General features: G+C 38.8%; 1 protein-coding gene across 2 annotated transcripts in view; it reads right to left on the bottom strand.

Moving 5' to 3' along the window:
• Window positions 1-9,060: 9,060 nt before the first annotated feature.
• SLCO2B1 (solute carrier organic anion transporter family member 2B1) overlaps window positions 9,061-19,865 on the bottom strand; it is a 355,225-nt gene continuing 344,420 nt past the window's right edge. For both annotated transcript variants that reach the window (XM_073661073.1, XM_073661072.1), the window contains exon 15: window positions 9,061-11,163. In XM_073661073.1, the coding sequence (XP_073517174.1) occupies window positions 10,977-11,163 (187 nt within the window). In that variant the 3' untranslated portion in view covers window positions 9,061-10,976. The remainder of the gene's footprint in view (window positions 11,164-19,865) is intronic.

Genomic DNA, 19,865 nt, shown 5'->3' with positions numbered 1-19,865 from the left:
TGCTCCATCAGCCATCATTTTATATCTAACAAGAGACGACTATGTAACAAAAAAAAGGGCGCTGTGAATAACAAAAATAACAAGAATACACTATGTAAGGAACAGCACTGTACATAACAGCAGAGGAAGCTATATAATAAGAGATGGCACCATATATAACTAGAGATGATGATAGGTAATAAAGGACAGTGTTATATATAATAAAAGATGAAACTATAGAACTAAGGATGGCGCTATACATAATAAGTGAGTACACTATATACTAAGGGACTGTGCTATACATAATAATAAAGTACACTATATACTAAGGGACAGTGCTATACATAATAATAGAGTACACTATATACTAAGGGACTGTGCTATACATAATAAGGCTACATTCCTGCATCTGTGTGCAGTGTCGGTGTCCTGCCCGCTTTTACAGACTCATTGAGCATGTCCTATTCTAATCCTCAAAATCGGATCAGAACAGGACATTCTCTGACTCTCTTAGATCTCATTTTCATGGATGTGTGAATGGATCTATAAAACTCTACGAATCCGTGGACCATCCGATAAAAAAATCTGAAAGCACACGGACATGTGAGAATGTGGCCTAAGGGATTTTACATGTAACATTATCACTCCAAGTCACACAGTGCAGATACAGAATAATACTTACATCCAGGCACTTACCGCTGACGTCTCATCTGATCAGAGCCGGTTTCTGCTGCTTCTTCTCCATCTGGTCAGACCTTCATGTCCACATCTCCCAGTCACGATTTGTCTTGTCATGATGATCTCCAGCCTAGAAAATAACAAGGTCACATATATTGTATATATACATGTCTCCCCCACTCTGCGCCCCTGAATACAGTTATGCACTCCCCATTAATATACTATTAACCACTTAGTAATCAAAATATGAAGTGATAAGCAGCACTGTGCCCCCCATTAACTATAATCTCCACCGACCAATAATATAAATTATTCAGTCTCTGTGACTCCCAAATCAACTGTAAGGCTATGTGCACACGGAAAATATACAAGGCTTTACAGTACAAAGTGAAACCCCCATCATTGTTCTCTCTCAGCACCCCCATCATTGCTCTGTCCCAGCACCCCCATCATTGCTCTGTCCCAGCACCTCCATCATTGCTCTCTCCCAGCACCCCATCATTGCTCTCTCCCACCACCCCCATCATTGCTCTGTCCCAGCACCTCCATCATTGCTCTCTCCCAGAACCCCCACCATTGCTCTCTCCCAGAACCCCCACAATTGCACACACACAGCACCCCCCTCTGCTCTCTCCCAGCACTCCCGTCATTGCTCTCTCCCAGCACCCCCATCATTGCTCTCTCCCAACACCCCATCATTGTTTTGTCCCAGCACCCCCGTCATTGCTCTCTCCCAGCACCCCATCATTGTTCTGTCCCAACACCCCCGTCTTTGCTTTCTCCCAGCACCCCCGTCATTGCTCTCTCCCAGCACCCCATCATTGTTCTGTCCCAACACCCCCGTCTTTGCTTTCTCTCAGCACCCCCGTCATTGCTCTCTCCCAGCACCCCCGTCATTGCTCTCTCCCAGCACCCCCATCATTGCTCTCTCCCAGCACCCCCATCATTGCTCTCTGCCAGCACCTTCATCATTGTTCTCTCCCAGCACCTCCATCATTGATCTCTCCAGCATCTCCATCATTGCTCTCTCCCAGCACCCCCAGCCCTATCATTGCTCTCTTCCAGCACCCCCAGCCCCATCATTGCTCTCGCCATCGCCACCAGCCCCATCATTGCTCTCCCAAGCCCCTCCATCTTCATCATTGCTCTCCCCATCACCACCATCCCCATCTTTGCTCTCCCCATCGCCATCATCCCCATCATTGCTCTACCCATCGCCACCATCCCCATCATTGCTCTCCCCGTCGCCACCATCCACATCATTGCTCTCCCATCACCACCAGCGTCATCATTGCTCTCCCCGGCCCCATCACTGCTCTTCCCATCACAACCAGTGCTCTCCCCCACCTCCCCTCATTCTCCTGTTCCTCTCTCGTTTCAGTATATAAAAAAAAAAAATTAAATAAAAACACAACTTACCTCTCAGCCCGCTCCCCTTCAGCAGCATTCTCCTCGGTGCCGGCAATTTTCACTATGACACAGGCCCGCGCTGCATGATGATGTCATCAAGCAGGGCGAGCCTGTGTAAGGGAGGAAGCGGAGGTGAGGACGGATCTCTGCAGCTCTGCTGCCATTTGCTCCCTGCCCGCTGCACTTGAGAGGGCAATCTGGCCATGGGCCCCTCGGAGCCTGGGAATCCGAGAAGCAAGCCAGATTGTCCTCAATATTAGCCACCCGGCAAGGCCCCCCCTGCACCACCAGGCCCCAGTGCAGTTGCACCGGCTGTACCGGCAGTAGGTCCGCCCCTGATGTTGTATTTATCTGAATCCATTTCTTGTGTTTAGTCTATTTTGCCTGCCTGCTTAAAATATGTCCAATTAAGCTGTACATTGAGTTGATCATTGTTGGTTTTTATCAACTCAGTCTATATTGGCGGATCTAAGCAGACCTTGATTTCATTAATAGTGATGAGCAAGCACTAAAATGCTCGGGTACTCGTTGCTCGGGCCGAGCAAATTGGAATACTCGGGAGCTCGAACAGAGCAACGAGCTCAATGTAAGTCTATGGGAAACTTGAGCATTTTTCAGGAGGCTCCCCCCGGCGGTCTGCAGGGGGCCTAAAAATTGCCCAAATCGATGGGAACAGTGTTCAAATGACATGGGAACAGCATGGGGAAGACCCCTGGAAGCATCTCTGACTCACAGGTCACTGCTGTCAACAACGTTGTCAGAGTATTACACCACTTTTACGGACTCACAATAAAACATACAAAAACAAAAACAAAATGGATTTTCCTGGGAAATATATTAAGGAACATCCTTTCCAGGGTAATGACTTGTATATAAGGCAAAATAAATAACCAAAAACAAAAATACTCCTCCACACCTTGGGCTATGTTCACACGTAGCGTTTTTGATGTGTTTTTGCACTTTTGCATTGCTTTCAACCAAGACAAATGCATTCACTAGGAAATGTAATTCTAAAATTTTACAACCTTATCTGGCCATGTGGTGTGTGACACATCATCAGACACATGCATACAGTGCTGAAAAGACATGGGAACAGCATGGGGAAGACCTCTGGAAGCATCTCTGACTTCCAGGTCACTGCCTAAAAGTGTGCCAATCATAAGTGATCCTTGGCACATGCGAAGATGCCTCCCGCCATGCACCTGTTGTTGCAGACTTGCAACAATCACCGTCCACGTCCTTGTCCCACTGCAGCGTTCAGTTGTCCCTACCCCATTCCTTGGAATGCAAGCGCAAGTATGCAGCCAGCCACCCACCCACCCTTCCACAGGCTGCAATACTATACTGCCAAATTTTTGACAGCTGCTTGCACTTGAAATGTGGCCTATTAAGCTCGTGGAGGCGGAAGCTTTTCATAACCTCGTGCCAGCGGCGGCCGGGTGTCCATACTCGGTCCCCAGCCGCCACTATATTTCCCGGTATCGCCTCCGCCTTCCACAAGCACGGGTCCCACAACATTACCCGTGCCCTCCCCAGTGCACTTACTGGGAAGGACCGCCTAACCACAAACATGTGGACAGGTGAATGTGGACGCTTGGAAAAGCGCTTGATAACCCGCATGCAGAAATGCATGCAAAAACGCTTGACAAATGCTTCTACGTGGCGGGCTTCATGGGCACTAGGCCTTATATAATGTTTGCCCAGGGGCTCCACGTACCTCGATCCTGCGATGAGCACAGAGGTCTCAACTTATAATTAAAAAAAAAATGTACGACTTTTTAAAAATTTACAAATAATGAATCTTCCGTAAATATCTGGATTACAGAACCCACATTCACAATAGCGAAACAATGGAAAAAAACAGATGATCGAATGGCATTAAAATAGGAGCAAATTAAAAATGAGAATATGGCACAAACCCGTAAAAAAAAAGGGAAAAGCCAAAATAAAAATATGCAAAAATCCAATAATGAATCAAGTCAAGATTAGTGTTGAGCGATACCTTCCGATATCAGGAAATATCGTATCGGATTCGATCAGGCCGACACCCAAAAAGTATCGGATATCGCCGAGTCCGATACCGGAAACCAATGCAAGTCAATGGGACAGAAATATCGGAATGAAAATAAACCCTTTCTTTCCTTGTAGGTTAATTCTACATGAAGTAAAACAACTAAGAATAATGTAGAATGTATTACGCGAAAAGCCGGCAATTCAGCAGCGGCATACACCGGTACCCGACAATTTACAACAGAAAGAATAGAGCTTCACACATAGATTAGATAGATAGAAACATGTCAGTCACATATATAAGAAGTACAGTGACAGTGTTGGTTACTGTACTTGTCATTTAGTGTAAAGGATTTATTAAAAAAAATAATAGTGTTTTCATGCACCGTCTCTTTAAAAAAGCCGGCCGACAATTCAGCAACGGTACCCGACAATTTAGAATAGAAAGAATAGAGAATCACACAAAGATTAGATAGATAGAAACATGTCAGTCACATATATATAAAGTACAGTGACAGTGTTGATTACTGTACTTGTCATTTAGTGTAAAGGATTTATAAAAAAATATAATTGTGTTTTCATGCACCGTCTCTTTAAAAAAGCCGGCCGGCAATTCAGCATCGGTACCCGACAATTTACAACAGAAAGAATAGAGCATCACACAGATTAGATAGATAGAAACATGTCAGTCACATATATAAGAAGTACAGTGATAGTGTTGATTACTGTACTTGTCATTTAGTGTTAAAATAAAGGATTTATTTAAAAAAAAATTGGCGTAGGGTTCCCCGTAATTTTAGTCTCTAGCGGAAGTAAAGCAGACGGCTGGGGCAGATGTTTGAAGCCTGGGAAGGGGGTAATACCCACGGAGCTTCCCAGGCTACTAATATCAGCCCCCAGCTGAATACCTAGCCTTTACTAGCTATTAAAATGGGGGACCCCCCCCAAAAAATGACGTGGGGTTCCCCGTAATTTTAGTCTCTAGCGGAGGTTAAGCAGACGGCTGGGGCAGATGTTTGAAGCCTGGGAAGGGGGTAATACCCACGGAGCTTCCCAGGCTACTAATATCAGCCCCCAGCGGAATACCTAGCCTTTACTAGCTATTAAAATGGGGGACCCCCCCAAAAAAATGACGTGGGGTCCCCCCTAATTTAATAGCTAGCAAAGGCTAGGCAGACAGCTGGGGCTGATATTAATAGCCCAGGAAGGGTGCCATGAATATTGGCCCCCTCCCAGGCTAGAAACACCAGCCGTCAGCCGCCCCAGAAATGGCGCATCCATAGGATGCCCCAATTCTGGCACTTAGCCTCGCTCTTCCCACTGCCCTGTAGCGGTGGCAGTGGGGTAATAGGGTTGGGGTTGATGTCAGCTTATAATGCCAGCTGACATCAAGCCCAGGTTAGTAATGGAGAGGCGTCTATAAAACACCCCCATTACTAACCCCATAGTCAAAGTTAAAAAAAACCCACAAACACCCAGAATAAAGTCCTTTAATTGAAATAAACACACAATTGTTTATTGTTCTAAATTAAACCATACTTACCATCACGCCCATTCCAGCTGAAGCCAACGATCTCCTGCAATAAAAGAAAAATAATAAAGCAACCTCATCCTTACCTTCCCATGGTTCCCAGGACAGCTTCAGCTCTGCTACATCGAGATGACAGGCTGGATCGCAGGAGAAAGCTGCCATCCAGCCTGTCATCCCGCAGACACTGAGAAGCGCAGGCACGCTTGCGCTCCTCAGTGTCTCTCTGTGACGGCATCCAGATTAGCCGAGGTCATGTCCAATGAATTCAGCTGACCTCATGCACGTCACTGACAGCGTGGGAGAATTCTCACGCTGAAGCGCTGAGTGCAGGAGAATTTTCCCACGCTGTCAGTGACGTGCATGAGGTGAGCTGAGTTCATTGGACATGACCTCGGCTCATCTGGATGCCGTCACAGCGAGACACTGAGGAGCGCAAGCGTGCCTGCGCTTCTCAGTGTCTGCGGGATGACAGGCTGGATGACAGACCTCCTTTACGGCACTGCTGTACCGTGGGAATTTCTCACGGTACAGCGAGGCCGTAAAGCAGCTAACCGGAGCAGCGCTGCCTGAACTCCGGCGAACCCACTTATGCAGTGACGGGGCTGCTTTACGGCCCCGTCATTCTAGCGGCGGCGGCGGTTCAGAGCGGTCACATTCTATGTGGCTGCTCTAAACTGGAGATCATCGTGGGACACTCGTGGACTACTACGGAGGGGTAAGGATAAGGTTGTGGTTTATTATTTTAGATTTTATTACAGGAGATCGGTGGCTTCGGGGAATTAGGTGTCTAGGTGAGTATAGGTGTATAGTTTTTTATTTTTTACTTTATTTTAGGTGGCGATCGGCGGGGACAGGTAATGTATGAACTAATTTATTGTAGGTAACCACTGGCCACCAATGACATGTATTTAACATTTATTGGGGACACAGTAGGGCAATTTATATAGCAGGATCAGGCTGATGGGAACTACTGCTCCCATCGAGCTGATCCTGCTGGCACGAGTGGACGGGGGATAGACATAGGCCGATGGGAGTAGTAGTGTCACATCGGCCTATGTCTGCCTGCACGCACACACCCGCACAGACACCGCACACACCCGCAGACATCGCACAGACACCGCGCACACCCGCAGACATCGCACAGACACCGCGCACACCCGCAGACATCGCACAGACACCCCGCACACACCCGCACACACTTATCATGACGGGTCTGGGAGGTGAGGCTGACCTGTGCGGCCGTGGGAAAGTTCATGTGAGTTCATGCAATGCAGTGAAGCATGAACTCACATGAACCCTCTGAGGGCACCGCAGCGACTTCAAATGAACAGCTGATCGGCATCACCTGATACCTCAGCTGTTCATTTGAAATAACCGGCGGGAAAGCGCAGCACAGAACGGGAAAGCCGGCGGTGAAGTCTTTTCATTGCCGGCTTCCCCGCCCGGGTCCTTCGCTCCCCACTCCTTGGTGCTGTGCTCCCCGCCTGGTCCTAACTTACGATCGGGATGGGAGGTGGCGAGGGGAGCGGAGGATCGGGGTGGGAGGCTGCGGGGAAGCAGTATGGGGCTGTGTGATTGTTTAAAAGCCGGCGGCTTTTTACCGCCCGCCGGCTTTTAAACGATCAGGAGAATTCTCCCACGCTGGGATGGCATTCTGATGACAGGCTGGATCTCAGCTGAGCGCTGCCAACCAGCTTGTCATCCTTCAGAGACACTGCAGAGCGCAGGCATTATGGGAACTTCCGATTCCGGTATTCGATATTGTAAAAGTATCGGAATTAAGTATCGGAATTCCGATACCGCGAATATCGGCCGATACCCGATATTTCAGTATCGGAATGCTCAACACTAGTCAAGATTATTATTTGTAAAGGGTTTGTCCTTATTGACTACTGAGCAGGATTACTGTTGATGTCATATTGGAGATCGGTAGAACAAGAAGTCAACGTTCACTTCGTAAGATCTATAGATTTTATTAAGACAATCCCTCCCATAAGGCTCAATGAAGCAGCGATAGGTTATTGCTATCTTCCTTTATCATCGTGATCAGTCTTTTAGTAAAGTCCATCTTCTTTGTTTCATACCAATATTATTACATTTATGTTTATCAAAACATCCAATTCTGCAGTAAAAATGCTCAACCTGGACCAGAACAATGATCACAACAAATAAAATACAAGGAAATCCAATTGGATAAACAGACAGCACATAATATAATTATAATATAACTCTATATTACTCTTATATTACTCTAGAAATATATTATACAGTTTCATTTGCATAGAAAAAAAAGGAGTAAAGAATCTCATTATTCATTATATACCCAATATTTATTTGTTAAATTTATGTTCACCTCTTGATCCTGAATAGTGAGTGCAGCTCTGGAGTATAATACAGGCTATAACTCACTATTCTGCTGGTGCAGTCACTGTGTACATACATTACATTACTGATCCTGAGTTACATCCTGTATTATACTCCAGAGCTGCACTCACTATTCTGCTGGTGGAGTCACTGTGTACATACATTACATTACTGATCCTGAGTTAGCTCCTGTATTATACTCCAGATCTGCACTCACTATTCTGCTGGTGCAGTCACTGTGTACATACATTACATTACTGATCCTGAGTTACCTCCTGTATTATACTCCAGAGCTGCACTCACTATTCTGCTGGTGCAGTCACTGTGTACATACATTACATTACTGATCCTGAGTTACATCCTGTATTACACTCCAGAGCTGCACTCACTGTTCTGCTGGTGGAGTCACTGTGTACATACATTACATTACTGATCCTGAGTTACATCCTGTGTTATACTCCAGAGCTGCACTCGCTAAAACTATTTCCCTTTATATAAAACCTGGTCCCAGATTTGTAAGAGCACAAATATCCCTACCATCATAAAGTGCAATACATATACAAATTGCATAGAGCTTTAGAAGATGTGAAGTCCAGGAGGTCTATGGAATGTTGGACAGATGAAACATTGAATGTATTAAGTTGATATTACAAAGTAAAAAAAAAAGTAAAACAAAAATCAGTTTATTTCTTTAAAAAAAGTAACAAGAATTTTTGGTGCTACAGGGATCTAGATAAAGAAAAGTTCCCCAAAAGAATCAAAACGTTATCCTCTCTTTTTATAATGGCTTATGCCATGTCAGTTCTTATGTCCTGTTGCTTACCATTCTCATGGCTCTGCTACAGAGGTTCATATTGTCTTTGAAAATATTTACAGAAATGCTGCTCATAGACATCCTCCTTCCATCTCCTACATTCCATATTTTCTGATTTTACATCACCTGTGGAATTGGGGCACTGAGATTAGCTTCACACCACCAATGAGCAGCGAGGGGAAGGCCAACTACAGCTAGGATAGCAGCTGAAGTTAAAGTTCCTTATGGAATGTAGAACAAATAAAATCCAACTGGGTCTAGGATAGTTGCTGGGAAAAGTTTTCTTTATGGAATGGAAACTAAATAAAGGTCAACTAGAGCTAGAATAGCAGCTTAAGTTCAAGTTTCTTTTATAGAATGCAGAGAAAGTAAAGACCAACTGGAGCCAGGATAGCAGATGAAGGTAAAGTTTCTCTTATGAAATGTGGAACAATTAAAGGAAAACTAGAGTTTGGATAATGGATAAAAGGTAAAGTTTTATTTATGGATCATAAAGCAAGTAAAGACCAACTAGAGCAAGGAAAACAGCCTAAATTAAGTGTTCTTTGTAAAATTCAAAACAAGTAAGTGTCATCTAAAGTTAGAATAGCAGCTAAAGAGTAAAATTTATTTTGTGGAATACAACAGAAAAAAAATTCTACATGGAGCTAGGATCACAGCTTAAGTTAAAAAATTCTTCATGGCATATTGGGAAAGCAAGGATCAACTGGAGCTAGGGTAGCAGCTAAAGGTAATGTTTTTTTTTTAAATGAAAATATAATGCAAGTAAGGTCCAACTGTGGTAGGGAAAATATCTTAAGTTGATGATTCCTTTTTGGAATCTAAAACAAGTGAAGGCCAACTGGAGCTAAAATAGCAGACGAAAGTAAACTTTCTTTTGTGGAACATAGAACAAGTAAATTCCAAGTGGAACTAAGATAGCAGCTTCAGTTGAAGTTTCCTTTACAGAATATAGAATAAGTAAAGGCCAACCAGAGCAAGGGTAGCAGTTGAAGATGTTTCTTTTATTAGAATACAAAGCACGTAAAGACCAAATAGAAAAAGAAAAGCAGCTTGAGTTAATGTTTCCTTTATGGAACACAGAGCAATTAAAAGGGAAACTAAAGCCCAGATTGCAGCTGAAGGTATAGTTTCCTTTATGGAATACAAAGCAAGTAAAGGCCAACTGAAGCTAGAATAGCAGCTGAAGGTAAAGTTTGTTTTTGGAATATAGAATAAGCAAATTCCAATTGGAGCTAAGATAGCAGCCTAAGCTGAAGTTTCCTTTATAGAATATAGAGCAAGTAAAAGCAATTGGAACTAGGATAGCAACTGCAAGCAAAGTTTAATTTAGAGAACATAAGGCAAATAAAGACTAGGTTTAGCTAGGATAGCAGCTCTATGTGTACAAAGTAAAGTCTCCTTTATATAAAAGAAAGCAATTAAAGGACAACTAAAACTATGATAGCTGCTGAAGGTAACATTTCTCACATGGAATATATGGTAAGTAAAGGCCAACTTGAGCAAGAACATCAGCTTAAGTTGAAATTCCTCTACAAAACGTAAAGCCAATAAAAGCCAACTGGGCGTAGAATAGCAGCTGAAGTGTTACAGAGCATGTTCTGATTCGCATCTACACATGTTTGACTATTGTTAGTTCTTTGGTCCTGCAATGTACATCTATAGGTTCATCATTAATGGCTTCTGGATTAATTTCTCCTGGATCAATAAAAAATACATATCAGGTTGAACTTGTGAGACTGGTTTATGGTCAATATCTTGTTTATGTCCAAACCACTAGGAGGCTTCTCAGACCAGTTTTCCTCCGCAGATATATTTCCAGTGCTCCTGGAGAAGTAACATTTGTCACTATACAATGCTCAGAAATAGAGAAAGGGAAGGAAGGATTATGATGGAAGTCAAGCGTTTTCTTGGTGCTGTTGGTAGGAGATAAGCTGTTGGATAATCCTTGGTCCTTGGACTTGTCTATTTCCTTGTAATGTTTTTGAAACTTTGAAAAGTTTGCAGCTTAAAATTGTTCAGCCATCTTTTCGAGAAAGACATAATGGAAAAAAAAGAGGCTATTGCCAAATATCACCGCTGGAGATGAGAGGGTTCTAGTGAACCTCCATTGCCACATCCCAAGTATTCCACCATGTCCAGGACTCACAGCATGAATCCCACATCCCCATGGAACTTTCCACCATTGATCTAAGCGGCCTCCTCCTTATCCCGCCTTGGGACAATGATAAGATTTTCTTGCTTTTCATTTAGTTTATGCATCTCTGGGGTTTTTTCGTCCTCGATCTTGACCTTTTCTTTGCGACGTAACAAACAGTAAACCGCAATGAAGAAGATCAAAGCTCCAATTTCAAAGAGAATCTGCAGGCCGATGTACCTGCGGAGAATAAAAGACAGATGGGCGAGAGCGAAGATCATAGAGCACTGAGCAGAACAAAATATATCAGCATTAATAATACTATGTATGCACATTCAGATTCAGCAACAATATACAGTAGATATGTCCAATTCAGCTGAAAAAGACTTAAGCACAATGCACCGAAAAACCGCTACATCTAATAAATGATTCTACACAAGAGTGCATGCAAATTAAATATACTGACTGAGAATAGAAGGCTACAAAAGAGCTAGAATAAAGCTAATTTATGGCTGTCCATAGGAGTAAGTGTTATATTAGCTGTATTCTTATACATAGGAGCAGTATTATAGTAGTTATATTCTTGTACATAGGGGCAGTATTATAGTAGTTATATTCTTGTACATAGGGGGCAGTATTATAGTAGTTATATTCTAGTACATAGGGGCAGTATTATAGCAGTTATATTCTTATACATAGGGGGCAGTATTATAGTAGTTATATTCTTGTACATAGGGGCAGTATTATAGTAGTTATATTCTTGTACATAGAGGCAGTATTATAGTAGTTATATTCTAGTACATAGGGGGCAGTATTATAGTAGATATATTCTTGTACATAGGGGGCAGTATTATAGTAGCTATATTCTTGTACAAAGGGGCAGTATTATAGTAGTTATATTCTTCTACATAGGGAGCAGTATTATAGTAGTTATATTCTTGTACATAGAGGGCAGTATTATAGTAGTCATATTCTTATACAAGGGGGCAGTATTATAGTAGTTATATTCTTGTATATAGGAGCAGTATTATAGTAGTTATATTCTTATACATAGGGGCAGTATTATAGTAGTTATATTCTTATACATAGGGGGCAGTATTATAGTAGTTATATTCTTGTACATAGAGGGCAGTATTATAGTAGTCATATTCTTATACAAGGGGGCAGTATTATAGTAGTTATATTCTTGTATATAGGAGCAGTATTATAGTAGTTATAATCTTGTACATAGGGGGCAGTATTATAGTAGTTATATTCTTGTACATAGGGGCAGTATTATAGTTGCTATATTTTTATACATAGGGGCAGTATTATAGTAGTTATATTCTTCTACATAGGGGGCAGTATTATAGTAGTTATATTCTTGTACATAGGGGCAGTATTATAGTAGTTATATTCTTATACATAGGGGGCAGTATTATAGTAGTTATATTCTTGTACATAGAGGGCAGTATTATAGTAGTCATATTCTTAAACAAGGGGGCAGTATTATAGTAGTTATATTCTTGTATATAGGAGCAGTATTATAGTAGTTATAATCTTGTACATAGGGGGCAGTATTATAGTAGTTATATTCTTGTACATAGGGGCAGTATTATAGTTGCTATATTTTTATACATAGGGGCAGTATTATAGTAGTTATATTCTTCTACATAGGGGGCAGTATTATAGTAGTTATATTCTTGTACATAGGGGGCAGTATTATAGTAGTTATATTCTTGTACCTAGGGGCAGTATTATAGTAGTTATATTCTTGTACATAGGGGTCAGTATTATAGTAGTTATATTCTTATACAAGGGGGCAGTATTATAGTAGTTATATTCTGGTATATAGGAGCAGTATTATAGTAGTTATATTCTTGTACATAGGAGCAGTATTATAGTAGTTATATTCTTGTACATAGGGGCAGTATTATAGTAGTTATATTCTTGTACATAGGGGGCAGTATTATAGTAGTTATATTCTTGTACATAGGGGGCAGTATTATAGTAGTTATATTCTTGTACATAGGGGCAGTATTATAGTAGTTATATTCTTATACATAGGGGGCAGTATTATAGTAGTTATATTCTTGTACATAGGGGCAGTATTATAGTAGTTATATTCTTGTACATAGGGGCAGTATTATAGTAGTTATATTCTAGTACATAGGGGGCAGTAATATAGTAGATATATTCTTGTACATAGGGGGCAGTATTATAGTAGTTATATTCTTGTACATAGGGGCAGTATTATAGTAGTTATATTCTTCTACATAGGGGGCAGTATTATAGTAGTTATATTCTTGTACATAGGGGCAGTATTATAGTAGTTATATTCTTATACATAGGGGGCAGTATTATAGTAGTTATATTCTTGTACATAGGGGGCAGTATTATAGTAGTCATATTCTTATACAAGGGGGCAGTATTATAGTAGTTATATTCTTGTATATAGGAGCAGTATTATAGTAGTTATAATCTTGTACATAGGGAGCAGTATTATAGTAGTTATATTCTTGTACCTAGGGGCAGTATTATAGTAGTTATATTCTTGTACATAGGGGGCAGTATTATAGCAGTTATATTCTTATACAAGGGGGCAGTATTATAGTAGCTATATTCTTGTACATAGGGGAAGTATTATAGTAGTTATATTCTTGTACATAGAGGCAGTATTATAGTAGTTATATTCTTGTATATAGGGGCAGTATTATAGTAGTTACATTCTTGTACATAGGGGGCAGTATTATAGTAGTTATATTCTTGTACTTAGGAGCAGTATTATAGTAGCTATATTCTTGTACATAGGGGCAGTATTATAGTAGTTACATTCTTGTACATAGGAGCAGTATTATAGTAGTTATATTCTTGTACATAGGGGCAGTATTATAGTAGTTATATTCTTGTACATAGGGGGCAGTATTTAGTAGTTATATTCTTGTACATAGGAGCAGTATTATAGTAGTTATATTCTTGTACATAGGGAGCAGTATTATAGTAGTTATATTCTTGTACAGAGGGAGCAGTATTATAGTAGTTATATTCTTGTACAGAGGGAGCAGTATTATAGTAGTTATATTCTTCTACATAGGGGGCAGTATTATAGTAGTTATATTCTTCTACATAGGGGGCAGTATTATAGTAGTTGTATTCTTCTACATAGGGGCAGTATTATAGTAGTTATATTCTTCTACATAGGGGGCAGTATTATAGTAGTTATATTCTTGTACATAGAGGGCAGTATTATAGTAGTTATATTCTAGTACATAGGGGGGAGTATTATAGTAGTTATATTCTTGTACATAGGGGGCAGTATTATAGTAGTTATATTCTTGTACAGAGGGAGCAGTATTATAGTAGTTATATTCTTGTACATAGGGGGCAGTATTATAGTAGTTATATTCTTCTACATAGGGGGCAGTATTATAGTAGTTATCTTCTTGTACATAGGGGGCAGTATTATAGTAGTTATATTCTTCTACATAGGGGCAGTATTATTGTACATAGGGGCAGTATTATAGTAGTTATATTCTTGTACATAGGGGGCAGTATTAAAGTAGTTATATTCTTATACATAGGAGCAGTATTATAGTAGTTATATTCTTGTACACAGGAGCAGTATTATAGTAGTTATATTCTTGCACATAGGGGCAGTATTATAGTAGCTATATTCTTGTACATAGGGGCAGTATTATAGTAGTTACTTTCTTGTACATAGGAGCAGTATTATAGTAGTTATATTCTTGTACATAGGGGCAGTATTATAGTAGTTATATTCTTGTACATAGGGGCAGTATTAAAGTAGTTATGTTCTTGTACATAGGGGGCAATATTATAGTAGTTATATTCTTGTACATAGGGAGCAGTATTATAGTAGTTATATTCTTGCACATAGGGGCAGTATTATAGTAGTTACATTCTTGTACATAGGGTGCAGTATTATAGTAGTTATATTCTTGTACTTAGGAGCAGTATTATAGTAGCTATATTCTTGTACATAGGGGCAGTATTATAGTAGTTACATTCTTGTACATAGGAGCAGTATTATAGTAGTTATATTCTTGTACATAGGGGCAGTATTATAGTAGTTATATTCCTGTACATAGGGGGCAGTATTATAGTAGTTACATTCTTGTACATAGGGGGCAGTATTATATTAGTTATATTCTTGTACATAGGGGGCAGTATTATAGTAGTTATATTCTTGTACATAGGGGGCAGTATTATAGTAGCTATATTCTTATACAAGGGGGCAGTAGTATAGTAGTTATATTCTTGTATATAGGAGCAGTATTATAGTAGTTATATTCTTGTACAGAGGGAGCAGTATTATAGTAGTTATATTCTTGTACATGGGGGGCAGTATTATAGTAGTTATATTCTTGTACATAGGGGCAGTATTATAGTTGTTATATTCTTATACATAGGGGCAGTATTATAGTAGTTATATTCTTCTACATAGGGGGCAGTATTATAGTAGTTATATTCTTGTACATAGGGAGCAGTATTATAGTAGTTATATTCTTGTGCCTAGGGGCAGTATTATAGTATTTATATTCTTGTACATAGGGGGCAGTATTATAGTAGTTATATTCTTCTACATAGGGGCAGTATTATTGTACATAGGGGCAGTATTATAGTAGTTACATTCTTGTACATAGGGGGCAGTATTATATTAGTTATATTCTTGTACATAGGGGGCAGTATTATAGTAGTTATATTCTTGTACATAGGGGGCAGTATTATAGTAGTTATATTCTTATACAAGGGGGCAGTAGTATAGTAGTTATATTCTTGTATATAGGAGCAGTATTATAGTAGTTATATTCTTGTACAGAGGGAGCAGTATTATAGTAGTTATATTCTTGTACATGGGGGGCAGTATTATAGTAGTTATATTCTTGTACATAGGGGCAGTATTATAGTTGTTATATTCTTATACATAGGGGCAGTATTATAGTAGTTATATTCTTATACAAGGGGGCAGTATTATAGTAGTTATATTCTTGTATATAGGAGCAGTATTATAGTAGTTATATTCTTGTACATAGGAGCAGTATTATAGTAGTTATATTCTTGTACATAGGGGCAGTATTATAGTAGTTATATTCTTGTACATAGGGGGCAGTATTATAGTAGTTATATTCTTGTACATCGGGGGCAGTATTATAGTAGTTATATTCTTGTACATAGGGGCAGTATTATAGTAGTTATATTCTTGTACATAGGGGGCAGTATTAAAGTAGTTATATTCTTATACATAGGAGCAGTATTATAGTAGTTATATTCTTGTACACAGGAGCAGTATTATAGTAGATATATTCTTGCACATAGGGGCAGTATTATAGTACCTATATTCTTGCACATAGGGGCAGTATTATAGTAGTTACTTTCTTGTACATAGGAGCAGTATTATAGTAGTTATATTCTTGTACATAGGGGCAGTATTATAGTAGTTATATTCTTGTACATAGGGGGCAGTATTAAAGTAGTTATATTCTTGTACATAGGGGGCAGTATTATAGTAGTTATATTCTTGTACATAGGGAGCAGTATTATAGTAGTTATATTCTTGTACATAGGGAGCAGTATTATAGTAGTTATATTCTTGCACATAGGGGCAGTATTATAGTAGTTACATTCTTGTACATAGGGGGCAGTATTATAGTAGTTATATTCTTGTACTTAGGAGCAGTATTATAGTAGCTATATTCTTGTACATAGGGGCAGTATTATAGTAGTTACATTCTTGTACATAGGAGCAGTATTATAGTAGTTATATTCTTGTACATAGGGGCAGTATTATAGTAGTTATATTCTTGTACATAGGGGGCAGTATTATAGTAGTTACATTCTTGTACATAGGGGGCAGTATTATAGTAGTTATATTCTTGTACTTAGGAGCAGCATTATAGTAGCTATATTCTTGTACATATGGGCAGTATTATAATAGTTACATTCTTGTACATAGGAGCAGTATTATAGTAGTTATATTCTTGTACACAGGAGCAGTATTATAGTAGTTATATTCTTGCACATAGGGGCAGTATTATAGTAGCTATATTCTTGTACATAGGGGCAGTATTATAGTAGTTACATTCTTGTACATAGGAGCAGTATTATAGTAGTCATCTTCTTGTACATAGGGGCAGTACTACACTAGTTATATTCTTGTACATAGGGGGCAGTATTATAGTAGTTATATTCTTGTGCATAGGGGGCAGTATTATAGTATATTCTTGTACATAGGAGCAGTATTATAGTAGTTATATTCTTGTACATAGGGAGCAGTATTATAGTATATTCTTGTACATAGGGAGCAGTATTATAGTAGTTATATTCTTGTACATAGGGGGCAGTATTATAGTAGTTATATTCTTGTACATAGGGGCAGTATTATAATAGTTATATTCTTGTACATAGGGAGCAGTATTATAGTAGTTATATTCTTGTACATAGGGGGCAGTATTATAGTAGTTATATTCTTGTACATAGGAGCAGTATTATAGTAGTTATATTCTTGTACATAGGGAGCAGTATTATAGAAGTTATATTCTTGTACATAGGGGGCAGTATTATAGTAGTTATATTCTTCTACATAGGGGGCAGTTTTATAGTAGTTGTATTCTTCTACATAGGGGCAGTATTATAGTAGTTATATTCTTCTACATAGGGGGCAGTATTATAGTAGTTATATTCTTCTACATAGGGGGCAGTATTATAGTAGTTATATTCTAGTACATAGGGAGCAGTATTATAGTAGTTATATTCTTGTACATAGGGGGCAGTATTATAGTAGTTATATTCTTCTACATAGGGGGCAGTATTATAGTAGTTATATTCTTGTACATAGGGGGCAGTATTATAGTAGTTATATTCTTCTACATAGGGGCAGTATTATAGTAGTTATATTCTTCTACATATGGGGCAGTATTATAGTAGTTATATTCTTCTACATAGGGGGCAGTATTATAGTAGTTATATTCTTATACAAGGGGGCAGTATTATAGTAGTTATATTCTTGTATATAGGAGCAGTATTATAGTAGTTATAATCTTGTACATAGGGAGCACTATTATAGTAGTTATATTCTTGTACCTAGGGGCAGTATTATAGTAGTTATATTCTTGTACATGGGGGGCAGTATTATAGCAGTTATATTCTTATACAAGGGGGCAGTATTATAGTAGTTATATTCTTGTATATAGGAGCAGTATTATAGTAGTTATATTCTTGTACAGAGGGAGCAGTATTATACCAGTTATATTCTTGTACATAGGGGGCAGTATTATAGTAGTTATATTCTTGTACATAGGGGCAGTATTATAGTTGTTATATTCTTATACATAGGGGCAGTATTATAGTAGTTATATTCTTGTACATAGGAGCAGTATTATAGTAGTTATATTCTTGTACATAGGAGCAGTATTATAGCAGTTATATTCTTGTACATAGGGGTAGTATTATATTAGTTATATTCTTGTACATAGGGGGCAGTATTATAGTAGTTATATTCTTGTACATAGGGGGCAGTATTATAGTAGTTATATTCTTATACAAGGGGGCAGTATTATAGTAGTTATATTCTTGCATATAGGAGCAGTATTATAGTTGTTATATTCTTATACATAGGGGCAGTATTATAGTAGTTATATTCTTCTACATAGGGGGCAGTATTATAGTAGTTATATTCTTGTACAGAGGGAGCAGTACTATAGTAGTTATATTCTTGTACATAGGGGCAGTATTATAGTTGTTATATTCTTATACATAGGGGCAGTATTATAGTAGTTATATTCTTCTACATAGGGGGCAGTATTATAGTAGTTATATTCTTGTATATAGGAGCAGTATTATAGTAGTTATATTCTTGTACATAGGGGGCAGTATTATAGTAGTTATATTCTTGTACATAGGGGCAGTATTATAGTTGTTATATTCTTATACATAGGGGCAGTATTATAGTAGTTATATTCTTCTACATAGGGGGCAGTATTATAGTAGTTATATTCTTGTATATAGGGGGCAGTATTACAGTAGTTATATTCTTGTACCTAGGGGCAGTATTATAGTAGTTATATTCTTGTACATAGGGGGCAGTATTATAGTAGTTATATTCTTATACAAGGGGGCAGTATTATAGTAGTTATATTCTTGTATATAGGAGCAGTATTATAGTAGTTATATTCTTGTACATAGAGGCAGTATTATAGTAGTTATATTCTTGTACATAGGGGGCAGTATTATAGTAGTTATATTCTTATACAAGGGGGCAGTATTATAGTAGTTATATTCTTGTATATAGGAGCAGTATTATAGTAGTTATAATCTTGTACATAGGGAGCAGTATTATAGTAGTTATATTCTTGTACCTAGGGGCAGTATTATAGAAGTTATATTCTTGTACATAGGGGGCAGTATTATAGCAGTTATATTCTTATACAAGGGGGCAGTATTATAGTAGTTATATTCTTGTATATAGGAGCAGTATTATAGTAGTTATATTCTTGTACAGAGGGAGCAGTATTATAGTAGTTATATTCTTGTACATAGGGGGCAGTATTATAGTAGTTATATTCTTGTATATAGGAGCAGAATTATAGTAGTTATATTCTTGTACATAGGGGGCAGTATTATAGTAGTTATATTCTTCTACATAGGGGGCAGTATTATAGTAGTTATATTCTTGTACATAGGGGGCAGTATTATAGTAGTTATATTCTTCTACATAGGGGCAGTATTATAGTAGTTATATTCTTCTACATATGGGGCAGTATTATAGTAGTTATATTCTTCTACATAGGGGGCAGTATTATAGTAGTTATATTCTTATACAAGGGGGCAGTATTATAGTAGTTATATTCTTGTATATAGGAGCAGTATTATAGTAGTTATAATCTTGTACATAGGGAGCACTATTATAGTAGTTATATTCTTGTACCTAGGGGCAGTATTATAGT

This window comes from Phyllobates terribilis, unplaced genomic scaffold (genome assembly GCF_046119375.1).
Source record: "Phyllobates terribilis strain yellow unplaced genomic scaffold, ASM4611937v1 Scaffold_2__4_contigs__length_985480577, whole genome shotgun sequence".
In the NCBI taxonomy this organism is placed as follows: domain Eukaryota; kingdom Metazoa; phylum Chordata; class Amphibia; order Anura; family Dendrobatidae; genus Phyllobates; species Phyllobates terribilis.
The sequence above is the reverse complement of the archived record's forward strand: the minus strand, read 5'-3'. Positions and strand labels throughout refer to the sequence as shown.